The sequence below is a fragment of the Belonocnema kinseyi genome, chromosome 4 (genome assembly GCF_010883055.1).
Source record: "Belonocnema kinseyi isolate 2016_QV_RU_SX_M_011 chromosome 4, B_treatae_v1, whole genome shotgun sequence".
In the NCBI taxonomy this organism is placed as follows: domain Eukaryota; kingdom Metazoa; phylum Arthropoda; class Insecta; order Hymenoptera; family Cynipidae; genus Belonocnema; species Belonocnema kinseyi.
The window spans coordinates 70,924,114-70,936,185 of NC_046660.1; the positions used below are offsets into that span (position 1 = coordinate 70,924,114).

At 27.7% G+C, this 12,072-nt stretch overlaps 1 protein-coding gene across 1 annotated transcript in view; it reads right to left on the reverse strand.

Moving 5' to 3' along the window:
* Window positions 1–12,072, reverse strand: part of LOC117172151 (cytokine receptor) — a 56,842-nt gene that overhangs the window by 28,601 nt on the left and 16,169 nt on the right. Inside the window, exons 2-3 of the mRNA XM_033359953.1 lie at window positions 9,094–9,754; window positions 1,921–2,223 (exon numbers count right to left, since the gene is read on the reverse strand). Of these exons, the coding sequence (XP_033215844.1) occupies window positions 1,921–2,223; window positions 9,094–9,739 (949 nt within the window). The 5' untranslated portion in view covers window positions 9,740–9,754. The remainder of the gene's footprint in view (window positions 1–1,920; window positions 2,224–9,093; window positions 9,755–12,072) is intronic.

Here is a 12,072-nt window from a genome sequence, read left to right on the forward strand (position 1 = left end):
CCCCCCCCCCACAGTTTACGTATGTATTTCGACAGCAGACACTTGACGTAAATTAAACATTTTTCTTTTTTTTCTGTACCAGCGAGAGTAAGGTGAATGCACTTATTACTCCTTATGAGTCAAATTATAAAAATTCATTATTTATTACATTTCAATCAAGTTAGAACGATAATAGGAGCACGAACGATAACAGGTGCATTTACCATACGATTTCACTTTATATTATTTGAATAAAAAAATCATGGTCCTCTGTGTACATATTTAGATGAAAAAATAATTTTTTGTTACTAAATAAATGGTTTTTAATAGAACAATGTGTATTATTCTATCAAAACCTCCTACATTCACACCAAAAATAATGCATGAGTTCATGTTGAATATTAAGGGTTACAATTTCGTCAACATTTCTTACATTTTTTCGTTGAAAGACACACTCTTCCCCTTTAATTTCGTTTTTGAACCGTTCAATTTCTTTCATTTGTCTCTGAGTTATGAATTTTTGAAAAAAAATTTCTATGAGTTTATTTGTTTATTGCTAATTATATCAACAATAATTTTTAAAAACACATATTGCAAAATTGTACCGTTAAGTAGAAGGTTCAAGCAAGAACCATGAATGTTTTCAGATTTTTAGGAACATGATTTTTTTAAAGCATCGGGTCGAATCGACCCCTCCCCCCCCCTTTCGGTTAAGTGGTGCAAAAAAAAAGACCTAGGGTTAATGGGTTACAGAAGCAAGTTTCTGAACTAGGCCAACTTTGATTTGATTTTTGTACTTCTTTTTTAGATGCGAGTTTCATCATAGCCAAACTATTCCTTCATATAGAAAAACTTTTTTTTATAGTCTAAAATAAATTTTTCAAAATATCAATTCTTTTTTAAACTTCAAGAAGTTACTAATTTCCCGAAATTGTTGATTATCATAATATCAAATTCCCGGAAAATTCAAATTCCCAACAGAAAAATATTTAAATATCATCCCGATGATGATTAACAGAAAATTATGATTAATTTGGCAAAATTCAGTTATAAGATTAGTAAATTTGAGATAATTTGAGGAGTATTCAGTTACAATTACAGAATTTTCTGATTCATTGTATCTGAAAATTGCGCAACTTGTAACAAAAAAGTATACGCTTCGAGTAACGGAAGTTTTATTCCGTCAATTCGTTCCAAAGATAAAACTCCTTAAAGAAAATGTTCAATACTTTTTTCAAAATTCAACTACATATTCAAGCAGCGCTAGATTCATGAAACATTTTTTTAGCGAAAAATAAAAATTACTTGTCTTATATTTTGTCTTGGAAAACCATATATTTCCGCCTCAAACAATTCCTTGACATCATCAGGGACAGAGTGCCCGATTTCAAAAGAAATCAGTCCAAAATCGTTTAATAATCTGGCACGTTCATTTCGTTTAATCCGATGCAAATAAGCTCATCGAATCGATTCAGAGGAATGCAAATGAATGGTAGCCATGAAACTATCTGAGGCAAACACCTTTTGACCCGTGACGATAAAATGAATGAATGATGCCAGTTTAAAGGAAATTCCTTGTTACAGATACTCGCCACTTTTGAATGAAAATCATGAAACTATATAATAAAATCATTCAAAGTTTCTCGGGAACGATAACTGTTGAGTATCTTGGAACGTCTCTCAACTTCGTCGTAAGTAAATTCGGAGTTATCTATGGGAACTAGGTAGTTTAAATTCCAGACCGATAATGAGATGCAATACTAAAATGGAAGTTAAGTGGCTTTTAAACAATTTGTGAATATAAAATTTATGAGTGATAAATTGTTTACTATTAAGATAAGCATAGCTCAGACAAATATTTATTATATAGTATTCTTAAAGTTCTAGCGTAAAAATAGATTTTAAAACTAAAATGGAATATTTAATTGTTGAAATACTTACAACCGATAACGACTTCGTTTAAGCAGATAGATAGAAAATTTGATTTACTGCCATCGTCATCTAATCTTAATCTACAATAATACATATCATTCCCAGCAGGTGGTTTTTCAACAAACATTTCGACTGTTGTTTCGTTGAGGATAGTGATGTATTCAGGTTCGAGTACTCTTCCACTGTGGAAGAAGTACACATCTGACGCATTTTTTCCTGGATAATTTTCCTCTACAACATCTTTATTTAGGATACATAATATTCTTAAATCTTGACCGTATTCAAGAACGATGTCTCCCTGTGGCATAGTCCCTGGTTAACAAATTAATAAAAAAAACATTCATGAGTACTTATTCTAAAAATATTATCGGGGTGTCCACTCAAATCCCGGGAAGAAATTGTTTACAAGTATTTCAAGATTTTTCCATGTATAATTTTTCGTAGTACAAAGCCATCGTATTTCGCATGTCTCAAACCAATCGACGCGAAATATGCACTCGTATATGAATACAATTTTACGAGTTCATTATGTTTTTTTAGTCCTAGTAAATATATAAATATATTTGTAGACGTATATAACATTGAAAAACTATTTTTTTTCATTTGTAAAATTAACTAAAGAGATAAGGAAGGAAACAAAGAGATATTTCATGAAAATAGAGCAATATATTCTATTAAATAAAATGAATGTGGGTACCGTATTGAATAACCTTTCAATAAAAAAATTGCAATTTCAATAAGATTCATTTTTAACCAGATAATTGAATTGCCAACCAAAAAGATGAATTTTCTACTAAAAAAAGTCGAATTTGCAACAAAATAGTTAGATGTTCAACTAAAAAAATCCATATTTTTTTAACTAAAATGATGAATCTTTAGACGAAACAGAAAATTCCCAACCAAACATATGCGTTTTTAACGAGAAAATATAAATTTTCAAGCTAAGAGACAGATTTTTAGCTAAAATTATAGAATATTCAACTGGATTAGTTAATTTTAAGTTTACAAAAACAAATTTTCGAACCAAATATGTAATAATTAAATTTTAAACCATCCAAATCAACGAATTTTTAACAAAATAGTTCACTTAAGGTGATACATTTTCAACGAAAATGGTGAATATTTAACTGGAACAGTTGAATTTCAAGCAAAAATGAAGAATTTTAAACCAAAAATAACTAAGTTTAAACAAAATACATCAACTTTAAAAGAAAAAAGATAAATTTCCAAACAAACACTGAGAAAAGATAATTTTTACTTAAAAACAAATTAATTTTAAACCAAAGAGATGAATTTTCAACTCAAATGATGCAATCTTTAATTGGATTAGTTGAATTTAGTGTCAAAAAAATTAATTTTCAACCAAGGAGATTAATTTTCTCCCAAAAAATACCAATTTCCACCATATAGTCGAATTTTCGACTAAGAATTGAGCAATTACATTTTCAAAAAACGAAAACAACCAATTTTCCATGAACAGTTGCATTTTCAACAAAAGTGATCAATTTTTAATTAAAATTAAAAATCTTCAACTGAAATAGTGGAATTCTTAACCAAAAAGATTAATTTTGAACTAAACTTATGAGTTTGTAACTGGAACAATTAAATTTTCATATAAAAAGATGAATTTTCAACTGAAAAAGATCAATTTTCGAAAAAGCACTGCATAGTTAAATTTATAGTTACAAAAATTATTATAATTATTATTTAAAAGAACTAAAAATAGTTGAATTTTAAGTATGAAAAAAATTAATTTTTACAAATGGTAACAATTTCAATTGAAGAGATGAATTTTCAATTAAAATTATGTATCTTCAACAAAAAAATTAATTTTTAAGAAAAGAGATTACCTTTCAACAAAATACTTTAGTTCATATAAAAAAAATGAATTTTTAACGAAAAATGCACTAGTGATATTTCAACCAAAAGATTTTTTAAATTTAAACTAAAACACTTGGATTCAACCAAAAAAGAATATTTCTCAATAAGAGTTTAGTTTTCAATTGAGAAAGATTGTTCAGTCAAGAGAAAAAAAATTCAACCAAACTGTTGAATTTTCAATTAAAAAAGATGAATTTTAAACCAAGATACATGAATTATCAACCAGATACACGAATTTTTAACTAAAAAAATTAATTTTAAACCAAAAATAAAATAGTTAAATTTTTAGTTAAAACATGAATTTCCAACAAACAAAAAAAAAAGAATTTTCAAAAAAGTATTACAATACAATACCGTAAAGCTGCTTTCGCGAATGAAAAATCATTGTTTTTCAATTTTATACAGCAATTAAAAAAACTAAGGCATGCCCTCGCAAACTTTCCCGAATTAAAAAAAGCCTTAATATTTCCAGTTCCAGGTATATAAAAATTACCTGGCAATTCCGGATTTTCTAGGTGAGTAGAAATTCTGGTTATTTTATGACCTAGGCGTTGTGCCACTTAATTTTAAATGAAAATTAAGAACATGAAACATTTCTTTGAATATTTCAGAGAGCAATGTTATGAATTACAAAATAAAAAATTATAGTTTAGTCTGGCGGTAAAGTGTGAGAAAAACTATAAAAAGAAGGAACCGACTTCAAGAAAATAATCGATTACATAATCACATGTAAATGGCAATACGAGTTGTAGCGAATAAGAATAGTGAATATTGAAGTCGACAGAGGGTCAAATATAGAAATGCAGATTTAGCTCAACTCTAGAATTCCAAAACAAGAGGTAAGAGCAGGGACTTATTTATAATTCTGGAGAAGTAACAGAATATGAAGTTGAGTGGTCAAAGTTGACATTCAGTGCTGCACAACTGCATTTATTGTAAACAATGTTATATCAAATTTACAAAAGTTTAGAACCTGTTTCTCTGAAGGCTAAAAACGTGTAGGAAATTATTAAACTTTAGAAGAATAATATGAACGAAATTTTAGTTTTTTTTTCTTACATCTGGAGAATAAAGAAGATTTTAAGTTTCCAAACATTCAATTGTACTTTGGATACATTATAAAAATAAGTCAAATTTTCGGAACACAAAAGAAATTACGTTAAGAAATTCTTATTTTATTTAATTAAGCTTCATTTATAATTAATTTGACACAAAACTAGGTTGCATTAAAGAAAAAGTATTTTTAACCAAATTAATTAACATTGTTAGAAACAACTGAAAAAAATTAAATAAGATCTCTTTTTCCCGTTCTCATTCTTCGAGAATTACAGGATGGCCACTTTTATCATTGGGAAAATTTCCGGTCACTTTTAAGTTCGCAAAATTTGTTCCCGTCATTGAAATTAAAAACTTCAAACTATTAAAGCTGAAGGATTTTGCGTTTAAGTAATAAAAACAAAACTGAAAATCCCAACAAATTAAAATTGAAGCGTAAACAAATTTTAATTTAAAAACTATTAATTGAACCGTTTAATAAAGAACAAGTTATAATTTCCAACACAAAGAAATGAATTTTCTATTTAAAAATAGGTATAAAAATGTTTTATTTCCTTAAGGATTTTTCACTACTCCTTAACAATATTGATAAATTAATGTAATATTTAAAGTAGTTGAATAAAATAAAAGTAGTAATTTACTAAACACTTGCATTTAAAACCAAAATATTGCATTTACAACCAAATAGTTGCATTTTTAATTTAAAGGAACTAATTTTCAACAAAATTATTACATTTTTAAACAAATTGTTGAACTTGCAAGACAAAAAGATGAATTTTCTTGAACACAGTTACATTTTTGACAAAGAAGTACATTTTTATACCAAAATAGTTGAACTTTCAACAAAAAAGGATGGGATTTTAACAAAATAATTGAACTGTTGACAAAATAATTACATTTTTAACAAAATAGTTGGTTTTCTAACAAAAATAATTGACTTTCAATGAAGAAATTGTTGAATTTTCTTATTCAATTCTATTAATTCAATAAAAACGTAAGTCAGAAAAAAATGTTTTTAATTAACCCAAATAATAAATACATTAATTTCAAAACTTCGCGGAAAAATGGATCGCCTCAAATTATGAAGAGGACGCTAAATTCAAATTATAAATTAAGTGAAAGTAAGACAAGATATTTTTGCAATCAGCATTATATAAATAAAAACAAATAAATGCTTGCTTCAGTCTAGAGTAAGTATATGTGTTTAAACAATATATGTTTTAAATTCTCTTAAATCATGATTTTGATGAAAATACAGAGATACATTTTATTACGCAATAGCATTTAAAAATCCATTATTAAATCAATTTTTTAATATTATGTCTTTAATATTTTTTAAACAGCAATTAATAATTTCGAGTTGAAAGCCTTTGATATTTAAAAAAAATTCAATGAATTTGGATTATATAATTAGAAAAAGAGTTGAATTCTATAATTTAATTTTGAAATGAAGAATCACGAAATTGAATTATTTCAAATTAAAATTTTGAAAATATGACAATTTTAAAACGGTAGAAAGTGAGTATTTTCAGAATCAAATTTTGGAAATTGAATAATTTAAAATTAAGAGAAATTGAAATCATATTACATTTACAGTGTTCAAAATTAAATATTTAAAAATTGAAAACTTTTGAATTAAAATAATTTAAAACTTAAAGCAATTAAAATTTCACAATTTAATATTGAAAACTAAATTGAATCTCATTAATTCAAAGGTTCTGAAATGACATAATTTCAAATTCTTACATAACAAAATTATAATGTAACATTAAAAGTGATCAGATTCCGGAACGTTGAATCTTTAACAAATGCTAACTTCATTTAAAACTGAAAAAAAATGTAGTCACCAAAAATTGTGATAATTGTGATAATTCATGTAAATTTAAATCACTTGAAAATCAGAAATTTTTGAATTGCTAATATTTCCCATTTAAAATCACTTTTTATATCGAAAGTTTTTAAAGAATAATTTAATTTTAAAGATTGATAACAGGAAATTTTGCAATTTTGAAAGCGTGAAAATAACGGTAAATTTCTCTTTTGATCTTAGAAAAAAATGTCTAATCAATGTTTAAGTTAAATTATAATTTTGTTAAGTTAATAAAAATTTATATTTTTAGAATTTCAAAAGCTTTTATTATGAAATATTCAATTTAGTTTTAAATTTCAAATTGTCAAATTTTTATCGTTTCGAAACAAAATTGTTAAAAAATTAAGTTTCACTTTTAGATTATTCAATTTTTAATGCATTACATTAGAAATACTAGTTTTCATTCCTCTAAATGTCGATCTTTTTTTTTATAAATATTTCATTTGTAACGTTTTGAAATTGTCCTCTTTTAAAATATTAATCTGAAATCATTCAATTTCGAGATTCATAAATTCAAAATGAAATTGTTCAATTCTGAACACTTTGAATTATAAATGAGATAATTTCAACTTCTCCATTAAGAAAATAAAATTAAAATTAATTTTAAATTTTAAATAATTAAAAAAAAAAATTAAATTAAAATATTTTAGTTTTTTAGTTTCGACTCCTAAGATTCAAGCGAAAAAAAATTAAAAACTATGTGTTTTTGGGCAGCAAATGTTGGAAATTTCGAAATTTAAAAAGTATTAAATTTTCAAAACGTTGCATTTCCGGCAGAATAGATTTACAAGATGTTCACTACTTGGCAACATTGATAATGATAAACAAACTTATACATATTTTTTAAATTAATCCTCAGATTAAATTTTTAAAGTGTTTCAAAGGGATTTTTTCTTACTATTGAGGGGTTTCATATATTTTGTAACGGATTTACTGTTTTTTATATTATATGACGCAATGTGGAACGAATAGTACGATCCATTGCATTATACATAATTTTCAAGTTTTTTCTTTAAGGTTTCTTGTTCCATTAAAAAAGTTTTTGAAGGTAATAAAATAACTGCCGATGTAGAAAAAAGAGGGAAAGTTTGAAGAAAAAAAAACGCGTAACAATATGCGATTCAGGAGTTTCTTGAAAATTTGTTGATAAATTAATAATTTTGTTTTGATAATTATTGTATGGTAATCGGAAAAAAATTAAAAATTTTAATTCAAATTGATAATATGGACAATTTGAGCGACAATTGTATGTAATTAATAATGTTGCCCAGTTATAAGCTGCGTGCAAATGTAATATGACGTTGGTAATAAGTTGTTTATCGCCCAGTACGCTTTTGAAAATGTTTTTAATTCTTGGCTAGTTTACAAAAGTACACAACTAATTTGCTTAATTGCAATTTTAATATTATTTCAGGCCGAGAAACGTTTTGCACATTTTATAATTTTCAGATCGCGATATTTCTAACATTTGATACCCAAAAACGCAACATTCGCAATTTTCGCTTGAATTTTAGGAGTCAAATTGCAAGAAATTTAATAAGAATTTCAAAAACGATCATTTGCGTTATGTACTTAGTTTTGCAAATCATATAATAGTTTCTTATCAATGGAAAAAAGCAAAAACAATATTTTGCAAAACGTTCGGTATTTTCGATGAGGAGTGATTAACAATATAACAATTTGTTTATAATTAATAATGCTGCCGCATCACGAACGATTTGCAAATTTAGTACAAGATAGAGACAATTTCAACATTAAATTCTACAAATGGAAAAAAATAAAAATTGAGCGTCTTAATTTCAGATAGTTTAATTTTTAAGTTTTTTTATTTTAAACTCACTTTTTAATTTTTCCATTTCAAATTTTCCTTTAGATTTATTATCCATTCTTGAGTGAATGAATGAATTTTGTAATATGATTCCATTTTTTGAAGTTGTACAATTTTAAGCTTTTCAGTTCGAAATTGCTTTATATTCCCATGTAAAATTATTATCGAATTTAAAATTTGAAGCCCTTAAAAATTAATCTAAAACTTAATTTTAAAAAATGTTATTTTCAAGGGCTCAAAGATTAAACTATTTTAGAATTTGCGTATTCAGATCTATAATTTTAAATTAAATTTATACAAATCTCAAGGACGATAAATATATTATTGATAAGTATCATGTCATGTGATATTAAGGGACATATAAAACGACTGGATAGATTTTTTTACTAAAAAATGTGATTTCTGTAAAAAAAAAATCACTGTCATTTTCACAGTTCAAAATTGCAGAAATTCTAAATATTGCGAGAAATATTGTGCCGGACCACGTAAAAATGACCTAACCTGAATGATAAAAATAAAAAGATTTGTAGACTGAAATAATACTTACAGCCGGGGGTGCTGAGACCTTGGGCACACGAAGTAGTTGGGACTTGGTTTGCATTGCACACTGTACAAAGAAGAGCAATGCAGATGGCCAAAACTGTCCTCCATGTGTTAAATCTGGAGAGAGAGTTAACATTTCGACAAAAAACAGATTGCCGTGAGTTGACATCACAGCTACCTTTTTTCGCAGGTCGGGTGTGGGATAAAAGTTCACTGGTCGTTAATCGATGATTCCACTTTTGGTGCTCTCCCGTGAGATTGTTTGAGTCCCCACTAGGCACGCATTTACAATCGTCCACAAAACATTCATTTTGCCGATCTGTCGTACAGTGACAACTTGCACTTGAAGATTCTGGGCGCGTCGTCGCGATCAAGGTGTGAAGATCTATCGCGTTTCTTTCCCCGTCGAGGGAACTTCTTGAAAATTGTAAATCACCTGGCGGTGGTGACACACTGCCGCCGCTACTGCTGCTTTTGCTGCCACTACTCGACGACACATAATTATTACACGATTTTACACGAGATTCCGACATGCTACGGAAGTCTGATATATCTTTTGTATCATTATTAAAATCAGTCTTTGAAGTGTGCAGTAAATGTCGATGCATCTCTCGAGTCGGTGTTCTTTGATGCACTACAGAAGCCGCCATCTCTTCTTCCCATCACTAAAATAAAAATTAAACAACTCATTAGCACGATCTTGAATTATTTGTATTCGTTTAATTTTAAAAATATACAAAATTTTAACTCTAAAAATAGGAAAATAGGAGAATAATACGGAAATCAATTCTTTGAAATAAAATTATTATATAGGTGCCATATTGAATTGAATGGGAAACGTTTCAGATTTGAAGTTAAAATATATTGCATTTTCAACAAAATAGTTACATTTTCAACCAAAAAAGGTAAATTTTTAACAAAGAACTTGTCCACACAAAAAAAAAACATTTTTAGTCCAAAAGGACGGAACTTTTATCCAAAAAGACGAATTCTCAATAAAAGAGTTAAATTTTCAATCAAATAGTTGAATTTTGAATAACAAAAATTAATTTTAGATCAAACAGTTGCAATAGTGTAATTTTTAACCAAATCGTTGAATTTTCCACCAAATGGTCGAATTTCTAAACAAAAATTATTAAACTTCAACCAAAAGCAGTTGCATATTTAACAAAACAGTTAAATTTTCAATCCAGAAGGACAAATTTTCCATCCAAAAAGACGAATTCCCAACAAAACAGTTTAGTTTTTAACAAAAAAATTTAATTTTCAACAAAATAGTATAAATTAAAATAAATGTTGAATTATAAACCTACCCAGATAAACTTTCTATCCGAAAATACTAATGTCGTCCAACAAAACAATTAAATTTTCGCGAAAAAAGGCTTTTTAAAAGAAAAGTGACATTTTCAAAATATTTAAATTTTTAAATAAGTAGTAAACTTTTTAAGTAAAAACTATACAATTTTAACCAAAATGTAATAGTATACTTTTCAAATAAAAAGAATTAATTTCCAATGAAACAAGATGAATTTTCAGCAGAAAAAAGAGCGCTTTACTAAACTTTGAATTTTCAATCCAAAAAGACAAAATTTCTATCAAAAAATACGAATGTTGAATTTTTGACCAAGATAGATGATTTTTTAACAAAGTAGATGAAACTTCAATCTAAAAAGAGGAATTTTTTTGACAACCGTGGAAATTTCAACAAAATAGTCATTTTCAACCAAATTCATATTCAAAAAGGTAATTCTCAAAAAGATACTTGAATTTTTAAACAAAAAAGACGATTTTTTAACAAAATGGTTGAATTTTAAAGAAATATAATACCACATTTTTGAATGAAAGATTATTCATTTTCAATCAAACAGAATTACTTTCTGACCAAAAAATGTGTTTTTTTCTACTAGGTCATGAATTTAGGTCCCGGAAGATGGAATTACAACATTGTCATATTGAAGCGGGCACTATGCCATAATTTAGTGCTTATTTAGTGCTAATTTATGCTGCAGAAAAAAAATTTTGTGCCCGGTAATTTTGGCCAAAAACATGTAGTAATGCTGGCTTCAGGTGACTCTGGTATGCGAAACTCAAAAACTATTAGTGGAATCAAGATCTGCTTTGCGCTGGAATTTAGTGATAATTAAATGCTCTAGATTTGTGCTATGCAAAAAATCCGGGCAGTTTTTTTTTTACCAAAAACGTGTGGTAATGCTGACTTCAGGTGACTCTGGTGTTGTGAAACTCGGAAACTATTAGTGATATCAAGATCGGCTTTGCGCAGAAATTTCCGAGTTTCACAACACCAGTCACCTGAGCCAGCATTACCACACGTTTTTGGTAAAAAGTGCCCGGATTTTTTGCATAGAACAAATCCAGAACATTTAATTAGCACTAAATTCTTGCGCAAAACAGATCTTGATATCACAATTAGTTTCCGTGTTTCATATAGCAGGGTTACCTGAAGCCAGCATTATTACATGATTTTGCTCAAAATTATCGGGCACAAAATTTAGTTTTTACAGAATATATTAGCACTTAATCAGCACTAAATTCCTGCGCAAAGCTGATCTTGATACCCCCAAAAGTTTCCGAGTTTCGCATACCAGAGTCACCTGAAGCTAGCATTACTACATGTTTTTGATCAAAATTACCGGGCATAAAATTTAGTTTTTGCAGAATATATTAGCACTTAATTAGCGCTAAATTCCGGCGCAAAGCAGATCCTGATATTACTAATAGTTTCCGAGTTTCACAACACCAGTCACCTGAAGCCAGCACTACTACACGTTTATTGTAAAAAAAAGTGCCCGGATTATTTGCAAGGCATAAATCCAGAGCACTTAATTAGCACTAAATTCCTGCGCAAAGCAGATCTTGATATCACTAATAGTTTCCGAGTTTCACAACACCAGTCACCTGAAGCCAGCACTACTATAGGTTTTTGGTAAAAAAAAGTGCCCGGATTTTTTGAATAGCACAAATC